Source organism: Falco peregrinus, chromosome 6, assembly GCF_023634155.1.
Source record: "Falco peregrinus isolate bFalPer1 chromosome 6, bFalPer1.pri, whole genome shotgun sequence".
Taxonomy (NCBI): domain Eukaryota; kingdom Metazoa; phylum Chordata; class Aves; order Falconiformes; family Falconidae; genus Falco; species Falco peregrinus.
Genome location: NC_073726.1, coordinates 18,428,508 through 18,448,308, shown reverse-complemented (window position 1 = coordinate 18,448,308; position 19,801 = coordinate 18,428,508). Strand labels below are relative to the sequence as shown.

Sequence of the window (19,801 nt, the reverse complement as noted above, 5' to 3'; positions counted from 1 at the left end):
ATATTTTTTCTTACATATTTGCAGAACAGACATCTGAAATACAGGCACTGCAGAATTTTATATCTTTCATGCTTTGCAGTCCTCCTTTGACTCTTCAGTCCTTTTCCCTGTTGCTTTTCCTGCGGTCTGTGCCCCTCTCTGTTTCACACCTGGAGATAAAAACAGGCACACAGGACATGAAGCTCCTACAGGGTCAGTTATGAGCTCCTGTGTTGTTGCATAGGAATCTGTGCGGCCTTGCTTTATCTGTTTTAGCTTGTGGAGTGAGCAGCAGAGTGATGAGTTCTACAGCAGTAACCAACCTATGCTGTGGACAGGTTCACGGCATTCTGCAAACTCACACAATTTGCATATTTTGTCCTTTCCCATGATAACAGTTTGCACCGACTTTATTTGTGGTTATTCAGGAAACTTCATCCACCTACAGCAGTAACTATTTCTAGCTAAAAAAGAGAGAATTCAGTATTTAAGAGCCAAGGGTCAAAAAAGGCAGGCAGACAAAAGGAGTCTGTCTCTGGAAGGAAACAGAACTGAAGTTTCAAATCATGGAAGGCATAAGCATACTCTTGAAACTGCTGTCCAAAACCCATGTATGAGCACTCAACAGCATTCAAAAATGACATTTCCCTCTTTCTAACTGTCCTAAACACAAGGTCAGGCAACTTCTTCTGGTTTTTTCCTTCTGACAATATGTGTGCATTCATGTTTGCAGTAAGAGGGACAGCACCTGTGAAACTCATACCCTGATACTAAATCCCACTTTTGAGCCATAGGAGACATAATTCTAAGTCCCCTTTGAAAGCATAGAGGCTAGGTTTCTGAACAGTCATATAATAGCTGGCTTACTAACTGTGTCTCCCAGAAGAAATTAATTAGGATCAAGACTAACTCTTCAGGATTCTCAAAGGAACAGGCAGTGTGTAGACAGCTACCTATTTGGGCTCTGTAGATGCTGTAAAACAGTGGAGTTTAACAAGGGAATATAAACCGATCTCCCCGGAGAAGGACGCTCCCAAATATCTCAAGTCAGGCACCAAGAAATCACTTGAGCTATTCTGGCTTCAATGGGTAGATAGGCAGAGCTGAAGAGTAGGCAAAGTTTACAGCAGCTTTAGTTAATTATGTCCCTACAGCATTTGGAAAGGCTTTTATACCACGCAAAGCAGAAGTCTTTGGCTTTTGTGTTCATCGTGGGTTTTTTCCATTTCTGCTTTCTTGATTGCTTGTTGTTGCACACGTTTAGCTGGGTGTTCATCTAGTCACTTTATCACTATATCTGTTTTTAGCAGACCTTGATTTCTAGGTTTTTAAAAGATCAAAGTCATCTGTCTCCACCAACTGAGGAATCATTCCCTGTCTGAGGTTTGAACATAATATAGCTTCCACAAGCACTTCTTTTAAGTCCATATCACCACGTGTAATCAGGATTCTTTTTTAAATGTACTTTTAGTAGCTGTTGTCTTGCATCTCAGAGAAGACAAAATCCACACAGAAATGGCTGGACTGCCACATATACTCTTTGTGAGATTCCCATTCTATGGCCAAATTTTGGACCAGAAGTCACATGCAGCTCCTGTAGCTTCGCACACAGATACATTCTCCAAATTTTTGTGTTTCTGCTCTCCACACATTACTACTATATTCAATCCCTCCAGAACAGAGTCTTTGCAGGGTTCTCTCAGCTTTTTGTAGACCTATTGCCAAAGGAAAGGTGTAAATATGAAAAAGCACTGATCATCAACAGGACTGATGATTTACTGTTAGAGACCGTCCAATAAAAGCTCAAAAGGAAGAATGTATGATTACTTACTCTACAGTAAATTGAAATGTTTAAGAGCATGTTGCCATGCAGCCCCCACAATTTGCACTGCCTCCTCGCTGGTGTAGAGCCTCTGCTAGATTTCTTGTTAATGAGGAACGGAGCATGTTTGGGGTGCTCCATTGTTGATTAGCCCAATGTTAAAGGGTTCTTTCCTACAGTCTTCAGTGGAATACACCTGAGGTTCTAATCAGTAAGTACAGTAAAAAAAGTAGTTCATCTCCACTTGATGGTGATTAGAGCAAAAAGTATTAAAAATAAGAGGCAAGCAGCTGTCACACAGTAGAGGTAGTAGATGACAGACACAGACATTTCCAATAAGAAAGCTGCAGCAAGGCAATGAGAAGGCGGCAAGAATGGCTTGATCAGTCATGACCTTCTTACAAACATTTAGGGCAATCACTGTATCCAAAAATAAACCAAGGATTGACCAGCATAATACTTATTTTTTTGCCACAGCAAACATTGGACTCCTATTTTGGATCAGAAAGAAAGCTGAAGACTTTGAGATATACTGCTGAATGATTTATGCAAATCTCCAGGTCTTAAAAGGCAGTGAAACCTATGTTGAGAATATAGGAGAAAAGTGGATATTGCTGTTGGAAACCCTCTTGCAAGTTTATTCTAGTCACAGCAAACATAAAGGTGCAAGGAGCAGTGGTAGGTCCTAAGAGCCAAAAAGGTCTTCTCCAGATGGGAGCAGCAGGGAGTCAGCCGCTGAGCACTTGACAGGAGTGAGGGCTTGAGAAGGCTGTCAGAAACCCCACTGAACACTTGTCAATATTTAGATATAAAATATTGATGTTACACCCATACATAAGGGACAGAAGTATACTTCAGGAGCATACAGTGCTCCACCAGCCTCTGTTTGACTCAGGTCTTGTGCGCACACCTAAAAGACAAATGCCTACAGAGTGATTCATGTCCGTTAAGCAGCCAATCTTTTCTACATAAGTAGCACTTACTCTTAAAACCTGCGGCATGCCTGGCTTACTTTATGCAGTAATATAAATCTTACCTTCATAGTAGCATTCAGTGAATGTCGACACTGCCATTACAGTGGGGCACAAACCCGAAGATATTCTTAGTGCCATCCATTTATTCTGTGATTTGTGATCCATCTGAACAGTAGGGGAAGATGTTATCTATGCTTTCCCACCCAATTGCACGTCCCAGTGGGCTAATCCCATTCACACGCCAATTCCCTACTACATACATCACTGTCCAACCTAACTTGTAGTGAGACTAGGTGTGATTGATCTGAACTCTGGGAATTCCGCTGAGATACTCGAGCGTGTGAGCTGTATGCCAGCCTGTGGCAAGAGGAGCTCAATGCCAGGTTAGTGTAATTGGCAGAACTCAAGGAAGAATATATTCACATGCAGACATAAAGCTGATCAACATTCTTGTGTCTGCACAACAAAGAATTGCAAACCGAGGTCCTCAGGGATCCTGAATGTATTTTGACAGTATGAAAGCTTAATAAATCAAGAGTGAATTAACTGTAGGTGAACTATTATTCAGCATTTCTCCAAACAGGTCTGTGTGTTTTTTAGAATTTGTTTGCAGAAAGGTAAGGGGAAAAAAATATTCCCCTCACACATGTAATTAGCATCATTCTTGCAAAAATGTACTCAATCTGACACATTCAAAGCATCTTTGTAACTCTGTGCCTAATAGCAAAATTATTCAAGACAGCTGTGAAAAAGAACGAGTTAATAATCTTGCTAAAAACGCGTTAGTATGAAATTTTAAGACTAAAATACTTAGTTGGCAGGCAAACACCGTATTTAAACCTGTATTTTATGGAAGATTTATAGCAGTTTTCAGGTCTAAAAAAGTAATTAGCCCTAACTTAAAAAATGAAGAATCAAGAGTGTTAGAATATTTTTTTTTTTTTAAACACACCAAATGATGCTGCTTGGATAATTGAAACACTTTGTCCTGCAATAGAAACGACAGAGGCAGGCTCTGTTCTGTGTTTTCCCAAACTGCAACAAGTAGAAACTGGGAGAGATCACCTGTGAAGGTAAAAGAACACAGATATTAAACCCATTCCTATGGCCCACTCAGCTCAGTATCCTCACTCCAACAAGGACAAATAGAGGATGCTTAGGAAAGGAATATAGGACAAGTACGAAATGATTCTTCACTGGATATAACAACATCCAAGCCCCTGGCAATCAGCAGTTTACAGATTATTTTTTTTTTTTAATGCTAGAATTTTCATAGTTTGTATCTAGGACTGTTTTTTAACCATTTATTTGAATATGCTTATGCTTTTGACACCCTTGATATATTATGTCAATGGATTCCAAAGCTAAATGCTTGTATTGTTTGAAAAAAGCTTCATTTTTTGTTTGTAGCTACAACATAATAATCTTATGATTTCTTCCTCGTTCTCCATGTTGTTCCTTATTCTATTGACCTATATCGTGTCCACCTTGTTCCCACTGACGCTTACCAGTCTATTTCATCTTGCTTCATAAGGGAGCTTTCCTTTACCCCACCCAGCCTCACTGACCTCCTCTGAACCATTTCTCAATCTACCACGTTCATTTGGAGGTGGAAGCACCCGAACTATCTGCAATGTTCAAGATATTGGTGCTCTTAAATGCCATAATGATGGTTTCTCAGTTCACATTCTGTTTGTTTTTTGGACTGGGCGGCCATTGTCAGCAAACTAACCACAAGGGCTATGAGATCTGTCTCTTCAAGGTAATGGTTAATTTAGAGTGATTGTGCATTTAATTTGCCACATGTACCGTACCTAGCACTTAGCACCACTGAATTTCACCTGCTGCTTTTACACACGGTATTGTGCTGTCTTTTTTACAGCTTTTAACTCTAAGTTTAGCTTTGACAATCTATTTGACAATCTATTGTGTTGCCTGCAAATCTTATCACCCCAACCTTCAACCTCTTCACCATGCCATTTACAAATATGCTGAACAGAATAGTCACTACGGTAAGGTCTTTCGATTGTGAAAATTGAGCACTTATTTAAAGCATGTTTTCCCTAGATTTTAATCTCTTACCTAGAAGACCCTATTCTTTCTCATCCCACAGCAGAGCCTTTACTGAAGCCTTTACTGTTAAAAGCTCTCTGAAAACATAAGTATACTGACCAGCTTGCATTTGTCTATATAGTCATCAGGAGCTCCAGTGACCTGCAGTAAATTTGTGAGGAATGGCTTCCCTTTACAATAGCCACGCTGACCCTTCCCTGCTATACGTCACTATCTATGTGCCAGCTAACACTCACCATCCTTTTTGCTTCCTTCCATCTGCTCAGCTGTACATGAGGCTCACTTGCTTACTTTCCAGCCCCATTCTTACAGACTGGTGTCACACTTGCCGCTTCCCATTCTGCTGCTGTTCAGCAATTTACTGATTGAGGCAGTAGATTACATCCTGTAGCTACTAGTTCAGCAGCTTCATATCTGAATTCCTTTAGAGCTGAGGATGAAAGCTGTCTACTTCTGATGGTTTCTTACTATCCATTTCATCAGTTTGTTATAAAATCTTTGCCACTGACCCTGCAGCTGGAGCCATCTCCTGAGACGCACCCTGTGGTGAGCAGACCCTCTGCAGGAGTTTTGCTGCCCTCCTCTTTAGTGAGCATTGAAGCAAAGAATTAATCTATTTTCTGTGGTCTTTTCTACCTTGCTCCCAAACTATCTTTTGAGATCTTCGTTCTCTGACAGGCTCCACACCTCTGGTATCTTTGAAAGTATATTCTTAGGTCTTATATTTTAGCATTTTTCCTCCTCAAAAACTTTTTGTCATTTTACCTTTAATTTGTCAGAGTTCATGTTCTTTTCTGTTTTGTTGTTTGGATGCAGCTTTGAGTGAAGCAGTCTGCATGCCCAGGCTTCTATGTAGGGTCTATAAAATCAGCTTGTAAAATCTGGAATTTGCTTTGGTTTTGCCTAATGAGAACTGCCCGAGTCCACCAAGAAGATACCAGAAAATTTTCTTCTTCCTTTTTAGCAGCCTTTACTCATTTTCATTCATGATTGTAGGGATGAAGGACATGCTATTAATATTACATGATGCTGCACTGAGTCATCATATCTCTATTTTAAAAAAGTAATGGTGCATCAATTAACTGCAATAAGATAATGAATTTTCCGTTATCTTTGACACTTTTAATTCATATATACATAGAATATTTTGCAGCAGTGGGAAAAAAAAAAAAAAGTCTACTGTAGTACCAGAAGTCGGCTTTGCTGTCTTGTTAGCCACCCACCGCTGCAAACTCCGTTTCTTTCTCCTTCACCCCCCATTCTCTACAGACACTCGGTCATACACATTTTCTACTTACCAAGCTCTCTTTCTGTAATAGCACTTATAATGTTTCTCCCTCCTTCAGGAAAAGGTGAAAAAAAATTTTAAAAAAAGGTAGAGCACCTGCTGAGGAGTGGTGTGAAAGGCATTTTTTGCTCTGCACCACCTCAGCCCATGTCCTGTGGGTCCCCTCTTCCCTGCAGCCCACCCTCCCCTCTCAGGCAGGGGGCGAGAGCAGCTCTCTGTGGGAGCAAAGGGCCCAGGGTGGCCAGGGGTAAGAAGCCACAGCTGCTTAAACAGCTGGTTTAGACTAAAAATATGCCCTGGCTTTGCTCAGGATATGCATTACACCTGGGATTCCCAGACAGTACAGATTCTCTGCTGTGAGGAAATTTGCACAGCAGATATCCAGCCTGTGCCTGACTCCAGGCAAAGATATTAGGACTTGACAGTACTTGGAAATTCACCAAAATAGATATTCTGGAGTTGCTATTCAGTCTCCAAGTACAGACAATCTCCCAGCCTTTTGGACTCATTAGCAATAAAAACAGCAACAAATAATATGCAAGAAATGTTTCAGTTATAAAAATAGGATGCCCATATAAAAGGAATTAAGCGTAATTAGTCTTTTTCCTGAGGTTTAATTATAAAATGCATTTCTAAACTGACAGACAGCAATGCCCTCTGCACAAATGATTTGAGGCTGCTTTTATCATTACATTTCCTCATTTAGCATAGAATTAAAATGTGCATACACAATTACTTTCATTTTGTGTAACTGGGAACTAGACACCTGCTTAGACACCGTTCCTCACGTGCTGTCAGAGGCAAATGTACACAGGACTATCATCAGTAATTTAAAAGTACATTTGAGAAAGGAAAAGCCTCTTTACTACATTAAAGCTATATGTATTTCCTTCTGATCTAGCCTTTTTCTGAAATTCTGTTTATATGTATGTTGGGTTTTTGTAATGAGACAGGTAATAATTACTATAAAATATAGCCAGAACAAAGGCTCTGCAGATAAACTCACATTTATTAGAGGCACTTTATTCTAATGTTTCGGAGAAGCTTTACAATTTTATTTCTAATTAACCTATCAATAGTGATGTCACTTAAACATTCTTTAGGAATATTATCTTCTCATTATTGCCAGAAAACATGCTGCCCAATTTTATAGCTCAGTTGTTCTTATGCATGAATGGAGCATCTGAATTAACTTGAACTGAAGCAGATCTTTTTCAGAGACATTTGCCATACACACAAACTACTTTTTATAATTACACTTAAATCACTAATATGTAAATTTAAAAACATTGAAGGGGGGAAGCATTCAGTGTTTACTTTGTGCTTGCACATTGTAAGGATAAAATAGAGGAGCATTCTGTTTACCACATGCCACTAGGTCAGAAGGAGAAGCAGTGGGTGTGGGTAGGCGTTTGTCCCAAACAGCATGGAAATTCAGCCAGGGCCACGTTCTGCAGAAAGAAAGAAACACAATGCAAAATCAATGTGTGTAAAATTGCCGGATTCATAGCTGTGAAGAGCACGTTTCTTCAGAAACAGATACAGCTCAGGCAGCAGCCGTGCAAGCTTCCCAGGCTGGCTTGCCAACACGCTTCAACCTTAAGCCAGTGAGAACGTCTGGAGGGTGTGGAGGTCTATCCCTCCAGCTTTGTAGTCTTTGCTGAAGACTGCCAGGAAGGTTACAAATCAGAGGTGATGCCAGTCTCGGGGGTGTCCCACAATGCAGAGCCTGCCTGTTGGGAGCGGGAAGGGGTCCATCCATTTGTTCCGCATGCCTGGCCACCAAAACAGCTGCCAGGCTTGCAAAGGGCTGCGTTCATTGCAGCCCCGTGCACGGATCCTGCGGAATGACACCTTGAAATTAAAGTTGATTCCAAAAAGCCGAAGGCAATCTTTGGCTTTGTGAGATTAAAATATTGGATTTCAAGGGCTGTGCTCTCCAACGCTTTCCCTGCCGTTTGTGGATTTAAAACTTGGTGATTAGGATGCATGCATCCTCTCAGGCTGTCATGCGAAAACTGTGCCTGAATGGCATGGGAGCTGAAGGTGTTATTTTAGGGATGGGTAGCTCTCCAGATCTGGGGAACTTTTTTCTGTCAATTTCTTGAAAAAAATGAAATCCGTAAAATGTAACATAGCAGAGGACCTAAATGCCATGCAAAACAACGATGTTGCTATATTGAAGTTTATCTGTTACAATACTCTGGTATTTCATCTGAAAAGCTGTATATCTCCATAGAAGGCAGCTTTGCCGAAATGCCTCAAAAATAATGGTCTGATATTCAAATGTCTCACTGTCCATGACAGGAGCTAATGCCACAGGGTCATACCCAATAAAAGATAAGGGGACTCAAAGCTTGATGCTGCAACACCTGTTAGGTGCCTGGTGTCCTGCTAGATGCAGAGGGAAGATTAAATGTGTAAGGATGATATCCAAGCAGTCTGCAAGTATAAAAGGTAACAAGAAAAGGTAACAAATATATTAAAATAAATATGAAGAACAGGAAAAAAGAGGTCCGTTGCTTGCTGAGAATGTGGAGAAGGCTGAAATATTCAATGCTTTCTTTGTATCAGTCTTCACTGAGATGTTCAGAAGGACCATAAACTTACATCAACTTCAACAAAGACAAATTAGTATAAATCAGAACAAGGAAAAAAATGCTTAAAGTGTACTTGGATTCAGGTCTGCTGAACGTGCTGATGTTCATGTATGCTCAATGAATATGAGAAAGTAATTTCTAGACTATTAGTAATTATGTCCAAGAATTCAAGGACAAGAAGGTTAGCAGCAGACTAGAGAAAGGAAAACATATTCCCTCTTTTTGAAGTCAAATAATAGAGAAAAGTTCCTTAAACTTTCATTCCCAGAAATAATCTGTGACAGGTTATCAATAAATTGAAAAAGTCCACCAACATGTAAATTTAGGAAAGCAAACCTTGTCATACCCATCTAATTTTCATTTCTTATTTTGGGCTTACATTTTTATATTTTTGTGGGAAAAGGGGAAGTAGAATGTATAAGGCATCTTCTTTTCACCTCTCAATACTACCTTGTATGAAATTTGCAGAAGAAGAGGAAACAGACTCTACGTGGAATCACTGTAATGTGGTTACTGAAAATGTAGCCTCTTAAAGGCTGCTCTCAATGATTTTCTGAACAGTAATTACAAGTGTGGTTTTGAGAGGTCTAGGATGAAAACAGCTCAATTCAATGATTTCATTAATAATTGGAGACCTATTGATAAATAATAAAATAAAATTTGCTGATGCCAAGATGTCTCTATTCTTAAAGGATTTAAAAGGACTTTGAGGAACTGACTTAGATTTCAAAATGAAAATTTCATACTAAAGCAGTCAATCTGATAAAATTCACTGAGGTGCACTAGGCTCGGTTTAGGACAGAGAAATCACAATGCGTACAATGTAGAATGAGGGATAACAGTCTAGACAATACTGCTGGGGATAATCTTGGAATCCAAGCTATTCGTGTGTTAAAAAAAGTCGAAGGTCTCATTCTGGAAAGATTATTAATAAGTGTTTCTCCCACATGGGAAGAATGTTATCATTTTGATCCGTTCTGCCTACTCCGCACCTTGTAGTAATATCTCCAGTTTAGAGACTGTGGACAGACTTGGAAGGATCCAGAACACAAGTATAGAGAAATGTCATGTGTGGTATAAAACTGCAGGAATCAACTTTTGATCCTGAAAAGAGAGTAATGATGATTTCATATAACAAGCACTGGCTTCTTTTCAGACCTGTTTCTGTGCTTACCATGACCTTTGGCCTCACCTTGGTGTATCTTCAATATGTGGGTATATTTAAGCTGCTCTTATACAATCACTGGATTTAAAAGAGACAGAAATAGCCTCACGATACCTAAAAATCTGTTTCACAATAGCAAACATGGGAGAGGAAGCACATTTGAGTTCCTGGACAGAGACAGTGCGTACAGCGTGGTTTTCTCCCATATCAGACATAACAGAATCTACATTGGCAAGGGGAAAGAAGGGGAGGTTATAAATGTTTAACTGCAGACAAAATAAGAATAGGAATTTTTACCTTATTAGGCACATGGGGAACCACTCCTCAGACAAAGTTTTCTCTTTTGTATGAATTCCCGAGATACGAGTGTAAAGTCTAATGAAGCTTTTCTCAGGATAAAAGTGTTAGCAATATTTCTTTTCCTTGTTGTTTTTCTTATCTAATCAGAGCTGGTCTTGGGCTGCAAAGGCAGTATAATTCAGTTATACATCAGTCAGCCACAAGACACACATGCATGGAATACAATTAACCCACTGCTCCTGCAACTATTTGTTTTACCTCTGGTCTCACACTCTCTGATGTAAATTTCAGAACACCTAATTTTTGCAGGCTTGTTTCTTTCCCTTCCTTTGGTCGCATAACAAAGATGCTGGCCTTTTTTAAGCTGTTCCAGTTTATTTGCACATAGGATTTTATAATAAAAGGAACTATCAAATCAGCTACGTGCTTCCTTTAGAGGAAAAAAATTTTAATCCACTGAAATACAGAAAAGGTTACATTAATACAAGAGAATTCCTGCATGTTGACCAATGAGAACAGAAGAAAGGCAAACAGCAAGGGGAAAATGTGACATTAACTTAACCTTTTTACATATTAAACTGTATTAAAATCTCTTCCTGTCTTTCTGCTCTGGAGCGCAAAGGATTTTATTTGAAGGACTGTACATGCTCTGCACAGCTTTCATCGTACTCATTTTAAAGGCTATTTATCAAGGAGTGTTAAAAACACCTCCTTCATTTGATCTAATCTGGCACTTCTCTCAAAACATGCTAACAAGATCATTTTAAATACCTTCTGCAAAACATGTTCTATCCAGGCAACATAACACAAGAAAGAACTGTCATTAAGCCTTTGGAAACTCTGAGTTTGCTTTTATAGCATTTCTACCAGGGTTTAATTGTTTCATGACATTTAGAAACACGTTTTCCCAAACTGGTTGAATTTTGTCTGTTTGACTGACTAAGTATCCTTGTGGGGATGCTACAAATCCATCTTCTGTCTGTGTTACGGAAGTGGTAAGAGAGATTTTCTATTTTTGTTCCGAGTGTGTGCAGCCACTACATACTACCAAAAGTCAGAGTGATGCAAACAGCCTTGCACGGCCAAACCTGGGGGCATCTCTCCACAGCCCAGAGAGCACCTGCGCTGTGTGTCACTGTGGCCTACAGGTCATCAGAAATGTCTAAAAATGTGTACTGCATGGTACGACCAAATGCGTTCTTCCTAACAGAGAAAATCCACTAAGGGGGAAATTTACTTCAAAAATAAGGCCTTTTTGCACAAAGTAATGCTGTTCTTTTGCCCCCCCTGCTCAGTCTGCCGCATTTACAAAGTGCTATAGCAAGACTGAGAGGTTTTATTCGGATCAATGGCTTTTAAGTTAAGTACTGGCATAGGTTGCATACAGGATCCTGGGAGAATTCTTAAAATACACTGCAGCTCCTATTGCCAGAATATGAATTCTTATTGACAAGCACTGCCATAGCCCTTTTAGTAGCATTCTGTCTCTGAACAAAAGTAGGGACTAGATAACTTCTTGACGTCCCTTCCAGCTTTCTTTGATGCTAGGAGTCTTGTTGACATTTCATATTATGCACATTTATTTGTTAAATACTATATTTCAAACTCAGGAAGGAAGGAAAGCCTCTGAAGGATTACACTTTTAGTTGACAGAAATACAATAGTAGCAAAGAAAACATACAAAACAGAAAACATTTCAATGTCCAAGGCCAGCTAAGAGCTGGTTTTGTCAAGACAGGCTTGTGTGAGGAAAAGGATTTGCCCGTCATCATGGAATCTGTACAGTCCCCTTAAAAGCCTCTCTAGGATGTATAGGCATTGTTATTTTAGCGCAGTGGATACACACAGTGAAGAAACCGTCGATGCAGACTGAGGCAGTTGTGATCCTTTTGTGCAGATGTGCTCCTCTAGCACTGATAAATGAGTTTGCTGGAGCCACTGCACTGAGACCCTCGTGCACCCCTCCTGGCTGCCCATCACCTGGCCCCACACTTCTACCAGCACCAGGAGATCAACCCTCCTGCTGGGCTCCACCTGGGACACCCCTCCGACGGGGCTGGGAGGCTACTGCGACGCACCTGCAAGACATGAGCTCCAGAGGCTGTGGTGCCACTGGTATGAGGCTCACATGTCACCTCACCCTGTTGCTCATTCAGCCCGCTCCCAAAAGAAGTGAGCGGCTGCGGTATCGCAGCACCAACCAAGCTGTACAGCTGCTGCTTCCTACACGTGCCGTATGCCATGCCGAGCGGGCACAGCAGAAAGCAGCTGCTCCCCTGGTCATGGAGAAGGTTTCCAGCATCAAAAGCCATCTCTCCCCATGGAGAGAAGAGCAAAACCAAAGCATCCCAGTGGGAGGCAAAGCTGGGAGGGAGGCTGGGGTGAGTGGGAGACACAGATATCAGTGCCCCACTTTACCGCTGTAGAAATAGAGGCAGAAAAAAATCATAATGAAGCTAACTCTGACTGGAAAGCCAGCCAGGAGGCGAGTGGCAGCAATCTGTAACCAGAGCCGTGAGGTCGGCTGCTCTAACTAGACAGCGCAGCCAGGGGCTCTGCTTACTCTGACCAAAAAACCTTCTGTGGATAAATAGTGCAAAGCATGCTCTTGTAAGAACTCCAGCAAACACACATGGCCCGTGCCATAGCACTAACCTTTCTTGGTTTAATGTATTGTTTCATAACAACTCTTAATTTGGTGTGAAACTTTACTACCAAGGTTTAGATATGCAAATGTTGGGTCTTTGTATTTGTGCTTCAAACCTCTCTTTTCTCTATGAAAATAGCAAGTTAAAAGCAGCAAAGGTCTTCTGGCACCTACACAAGACCACAAGTTAAGGTGTAGCACAATGTTTCCAGTGATTCCAACATATCAAGCAATTAAAAAATCAACTTCTTACGTGTAGAAGATGTGAGGCAAGTTCCAAACGCATTACACCGATTTCAGCAGAAGACGAGCAACATTTGATACACCACAGGCAGAATCCACTTTGGAGGTTATTTAATCTGCCAGTAATATCCCTGAGACAGACAGGAACAAATTTACCTTGATGTGTCTGTCTGTCATTCAAGTAACCTGTGATCCATTGAATATGTCTCTTTCTGAAACGCTCATTTTACTGCAATTCTGTCTGACTCAATATTCTTCTTACCTGACAGGTAGGAGATCAAATAATTGAAATCAATGGAGAAAGCACAAGGGACATGACACATGCCAGAGCAATAGAGCTAATCAAGTCTGGTGGCAGGAGAGTGCGACTGTTGTTGAAACGTGGAACAGGCCAGGTCCCAGAATATGGTGGGTTTTCATCTTTACGTTTTTCTATGTGCATGAGCCTATATAAATTAATTATATTGCTTTTGAGTTAAGTAGCAATTGCAGATATTTATATATTGTGATGTCCTGGGGCATGTCAAGTATGGGCGTAAGTGCTTACCTGAGTAGAGGTGGACTTATTCATGTTTGTTTCCTTGGCTTGAGACGATATATGTGTGTACATCACTGTCATCTGCTGCCCTCCCAACACAGGCAATGGCTTATAAGATGTGCACTGGAGGAAGCACTTTGAACCCTTTAGGGGACATCTCTGAGTGTGCTGGGAGTTGCTGATTTGTCCATAAACTGTCCTTTTCTTCCTCGATTGGTACTTCTCTGCACATTTTCAATCACAGCAGATGATCTTGTTGCCATGCAATGCAATGGCCCAGGTTTAAACTCAAAGCATTAACAACAATGTACTTCTTTCTTTGACAACCTCACCCTTTATATTATCTCTGACAATACACACGGATGATCAAGTAGAAGCCACTCTGAATAAAAAAGGAGACTTTGCTCATTGCCGTGAGAAAGCAGGATCCATTCTTCACATGTTTTGTTTCAGAAGGACTTCTGAGACTGTTTTAAGTATTTCAAAAAGTGTGAGTCATTTAGACAATATAGAAACCTTATTTCACTACTGAAATGACAAGAAGTTAAAATAAATTATCCAAAGGTAATTTCAAAGACAAAAAGCTCTTTTTGAAAATTGAAACCAGGGCTTACTCTAAAGTATGATGTGACAATGTCATATATTTACATAAGTTCTATGATATGCACAGCTGGGCCTGAAATCTCACAGGAAAGGGGTTCTTTTTAATGAAAATATCTTGACTTCTTTATGCTAGGAGGTCCAAAACTCTATTAAACTTTTGTAATGATACTTTTGAAGTTCCAGCAACATTTCCCATTAGAATCAGAAATTGCTGTAGCTTATGAAAATTCGAAGTAAGACTTAGTCTTAACTGTAGGTTCAGGTCAATCTTTGTTAGCAACATAAATTCATTACCTCTCTTTGAGACATTAAATTTCAGCTCTAGTGAAAGTCAGAACTTTGCCAGCTGTCAGTATGCATGGTAATTGCACCATTTTCTTCTCTAAACTGGAGCCAGTTCTGTGGCTGAGGCAATACTCGGGATAGCGTATGCTGCTTTTTTTTCCAGCTTTCAAGAGCTTCTGAATAAGGGCAGCAAGGATGGGCCATAGTCCACTCATCTGGTGATAAAGTTAGTGAGTTGTCTTTTGGTGAGTAGGAACAAAGCCAAAATGGCTTTCAGGGATTATGATGAATCGGTACCAAGACATTTAATATCAATTTGAACCAGTGTATCATCCTTTCAGAGAGACCTCCAATAGAGATTCAGATCAGCTCCAAAATTATTTTGTAGGAGGAAATGAATCAATTTTAAGGAAAGAACAAACAAACAACCAGGACTGGTATAGTGGTAGTAATACCTCTCAAACAGCAGAATTGTATACCAGCAGTTCTCTGGTTCTTCAGGAAACAGTTTAATCTCAGGAGGGTCACAGGAGGCTGCTATAAGCAAAGAATCGATTGCAGTTCAGACCCATTCCAAATCTGACTTTCTTAAGATCCTAGTTCTGGGTGGCATTTAAACCTAGGTTTACAGGAGATCCAGAATGGATTTCTATATTTATGTAATCCTATAAATCTGTACCTTATTCCAGAATCATAAGAAAATGTAAATAGCTGCAAAAACATGTTCAGTGTAAATAGCATTTTTTGGGGGTGGGGGGAAGTCTCCTTAAAGGTGTAAATGTGCACAGGCATCCCCTTCCCAAGAAGAACATAGGTAAAAAATACACATAAACAACCAAAAAGACAGACATAGTCTATAGTGCTAACAGAAAGAAACAAGACAACTTCACAGGACACTTTAAAGCCATGCTCACCATTTGGAGAAGCATTTGAAATGCTTACATTAGATCTGTAAAAATGCAGATTACTGCAAAATAGAAGTTACTACAAAGAAGTGCTGGTTAATCAGATCATTTTTCTAGCTGCATCACCACTTTACTGCTCTGTACAGGAGGAGGACTAAGTAGCTGTGCTTGAAAAAGCTGTGTTATCCTACTGCACTGAAAAAGCAGAAAAACTGTTCGGGAGTTACTTTGGAATGTACACACAACCTATAGAAAGCATCACAGCGAAGGATATCATCCACATTTCTGCAATTCTTAATATGTGCATTATGCAGGCAGAGAAATGTTAGTGCTGAATCCAGTCTGTGGGCAGAATGGAAGCAAAGTAAGATGCCTGTTGAAATTAGCTGAGATATTAAAGTCCTTCATAGGTCATTTCCCAAAGCAATAAGAAATACTCTAAGAACAAATATAAGGTGCACATAAAAAGCAACAGCAGCCTGCTTAGGAAGTTAAAAACAGAAATTAACAGAAATTATTAAAACCAGAGGGCAAGTCTTGAGAAGGCCACATCTCAAGGGTAAGTCATTGTGCCACAAAGAACGTCGGTCAGAGTATTAACAGAGAAGCCAGAAAGAATATCCATTGCGAATAATGGAAAACTGAACACAGAGAAGATTGTGACAGTAAGCTTGAGGACAAAGAGATCCTGAGGACAGCAGATAAACTAGTCAATATTTAGTAGTTCCTTCTTCTTCCCACCAGAATTGCACAGTTGAGATGTAGCAAGAGTAATTGGAGCTTTTTTTACTGAAATAATCAGCCTTTTTTTCTCTCTTTTTTTTTTCTTTTTGCAAGTACCTGTCAGAAATATTTCTTATTCTCACCAGGGCTCAGCTCTGGAGACCATCAGTGGGAAGTAAGACTTAGTCGAGTGTAAAAATGCAAGGCTGGAGGACTGAGCTGGTATCTGGATTGCAACGGTGGTGTGCAGCAGAAGCCTAGGGAGAAATATAAAAACAGAGCAAGTGTACCAGGGTCCTCTCCTGGATATTCTCTCTCATTCTCTGTCAAGAAAAATGGTCAGGGACTTCCCAAGTGAGTTGTAGTAACGCTGTGTTAAAAGACCTTTCCAACAGCAGTGGCATTCAGACTCATAGTGTTAAAAAGAAGGAAGATTACCTAGAACAACTCAACCAACCAGCCAAAATCTGTCACACAGCATCTTTCAGTCTTCAACTTTTTTATTTCCCTTGTGCAATATAATCAATGCTTTTTAAATTCCAGAGCCATGTTTCTGTTAGTACAAAATATGGTGGTGTACATTTAAGTGCAAGAACTATCAGTGTTTGAATGGTGATGTGATTGACACCAGTAAAAGCAGTGTTAAGGAAAAACCATCAATGGTAAGAAAGTGATCTGCAAAAGAAAAGAATGGGTATTGAAAAGAAGAAAGCACTCAATGAAGAAGCAAAGAACAAGCTCCTTAGGAGGATGTAAATCTCATGAATGAGTTATGTCAGTTTATGCTCCCTGGAAATCTGTCCCTGCAAGCACATCTAAGAAAATTCTGGCTGGGCTGAAGCACTATTCAAACCGAGGGGAAAAAATGAAGTGTGTTGCAAATGCATCATTTACCTCAACTCCAGCTGCTGATTTTGCTTGAAAACAAATGCCAAAGATCCCAGAGCACATCATAGGGAGAAATCCCCTTGTAGCATGCATGGTAGCATCAGAATTCGTGGGAAGGCACATGGATATGATTAATGCTCCAAAACGATAGCTGATTTCCCGGAAGGGTGCAGCAAAAGAAGCTTAGAAAACAGAAGTTCTATCACTCAGCATCTCAGAACGTGTTTGCTGAGGATAAGACTAGCCAGAGGAGCTGTGCTTCCACTGAAGGTGAATTATCACAGCGCATCCAAACCCGAAGAACATCAGTGTGATGTTTCATAGGAAACAGTCTGCCAACCACATTCTCCAAAGAACCAAGTCAGAGTAAGAAATCATATTACTGCGCAAAAAAGACTAGAAGTACTGCTGGGAATCCTGCTCCTGAAGTGCACTTAATGCATGGGGAGCCTGGCTGGGGGGACTGTGTGGTTCCGTACATGCCACAGGACACAAAACTCACGTCATCGCTGTAGCACTGAGCACTCCTCAGACCGGCATAAAATACAATTTGAATAAGATGACAGACCAAGATTTTTCTTGCAGTGGCTGCGTCTGCCTAAAAGGTTATTGACTTCAGCAGGAGCTACTGGGTGCACAGCACTTCAGAAGATCTGTCGCTCACACTGTGGGAACCTCATTACAGATGCTTATGTATTTCAGGCTTAGCCATAGCTGTATAAACACCACCAGAAAGACATGTACATTGCACAGCCGAACGTTGGAATGAAGCAGCATCCCTATAGGCAAAACACAGGGAAACTGTTCACAAAATTGCAAAATAGTAACATTAAAGATGAAGTAAACCTAACAAATCACAGCCTCTCCATCTAGCAAGGAGTTTTGCATGAGGCAAGTAAATTCTAATGATGGATCAGCCCCAGGAAGCTACAGTTTTCTCTGAGAACAACCACAGTTTTCTGCAATTATTTGTGGAAGAAGGTCCCTAGGAAAGCCTGGGATGTTCCGTTTGCAGTCCCAGTAGTCCTGTCGGCTTGCTTCTGGCGTACTACTCTTAGCCTTTCCCAACAGGAGCTTCTGTTACTCAAAGCTACCTTAAAATATGTATGTTCCTCGAAGGACCTGAGAGCACTGGGTCTTATAACCAAATAATTGCAAAGAGGGCATAAAGGTGGAGGAGGCAGAGGCACAGTTAACACTTGTGGATGGTCTCCATCCCACCAGCAAGGCACAGCCTCCTGCCCCAGATGCTTTCCATCTGGCACTGCAAAGGGAGTGGAAACACTGGATTTCACCTGTGAGGAACATCTAGAAGAAAGCTAACATGTTTCCCTTCCTGCTTCCACAGCAGGACTTCAGAATCATCATTTTTATCAAGTTCGGTAATTTTTCATAGAATCATTCAGGTTGGAAAAGATCCCTGAGATCATCAAGTCCAACTGTTAACCCAGCACTGCCAACTCCACCACTAAACCATGTCCCTAAGCACCGCATCTACATGTTTTTTAAACACCTCCAGGGGTGGTGATTCCACCACCTTCATGGGCAGCCTGTTCCAGTGCTTTCACTTAGCTTTAAGTTGCTAAAGAGCTCCTGTAGAATGTTGTAAGTTTTAGATACTACAGCCCATGCGTCCTGAGATTATGGAAAACTTTTCCATTGCCCTGTCTTGGAAACCTGGGTCTGGCCCTGAGCGTGCTAGGTCACGGTGTGGTGCTAACACACACAGAGCCATGAGAACCAGAATCAGTGAGGTCTGATGAATAAGGACGCTGTGTTACAGGGCTGGTTGGTGCTTTATGGATTTACACAATGGTGGATCTTTCCTTCCCTTCCCCATCTTGCTTGACTTCATTAAAAGACATGTCCTGGGGTTGCATTTTGCATTTCTGGAATTTCTGTTGCTTCACATGATGCTAAATTACATACAAAACTCACCCTGTGGGTTCATGACATTCAGGTGGTGTTACAGAACGAGACTTTAGATTCAGTTTTTGATATTTAAGGGAGGAAGAGTTCTTTATGCAAAAGATAAGCTTTCAGTATGCACAAAATAATTGCTGGTTAACAAATAAAAGCTGCAAGTTATTTAGCAGTAAGGTATTTTTGAAGAGCCTGGAAGAAACTCTCTGCTCATGTTTCAGCACTACCTTACCAACAAAACCAGAAAATGTCAGAGTTGATACCAATGCAAGGATTTTTCAAACAAATAAATCAGAACAGTTCTGAAATGCATTAAACCTTTTGCTTTTGATTTGTTATGACTCCTTCAGAAAGCACCTCAAGATGTACTCCACATCCATAGTCCAGATGAATCTATGTTCTGAATATATATGCCCAGTAGTTTCAGTCATCCACTAATATTTAGACTTACAGCATGCTTACTTGTCTTAGCTTTACAGAAATACTTCTTTCCTGTTTACATATAAGCTTTTTACTCAGTTGTTCTAAACTTACTAAGAATTCTCTGCTCTAACAATAGTAAAATATTTGTATGTCACTGGTTCTGTTAATTCTAATGATTGGTCCTAGGCTGTTCCTCCCCTTCCTTTAGGAATGGTACCTTCCAGTCTCTCCATGTGCATGAAAAGTGACAAGCATGGGTCCCCATATTTCTACTTATTGGGCCACCCTAAAGACACGGTTTGTAAACTCTGCATGTTTATCTTTCTAATACGCTTTCATTTCTTACAACTGTTAATAGTCTTTTCCAACTTTTTTTCTTACATGCTAGCTCACTTAATAGTTTCTGCAGTATTCAGCTTTTC

At 40.5% G+C, this 19,801-nt stretch overlaps 1 protein-coding gene across 12 annotated transcripts in view; it reads left to right on the top strand.

The window, feature by feature from the left end:
* MAGI2 (membrane associated guanylate kinase, WW and PDZ domain containing 2) overlaps positions 1–19,801 on the top strand; it is a 755,758-nt gene that overhangs the window by 718,609 nt on the left and 17,348 nt on the right. For 9 of the 12 annotated variants that reach the window (XM_027795434.2, XM_027795431.2, XM_027795430.2 and 6 more), the window contains one exon: positions 13,361–13,499. In XM_027795434.2, coding sequence (XP_027651235.1) covers positions 13,361–13,499 — 139 coding nt within the window. Of the gene's footprint in view, positions 1–13,360; positions 13,500–19,565; positions 19,677–19,801 lie in introns of all 12 variants that reach the window. The other 3 variants (XM_027795437.2, XM_027795435.2, XM_027795436.2) reach the window with 2 other exon arrangements.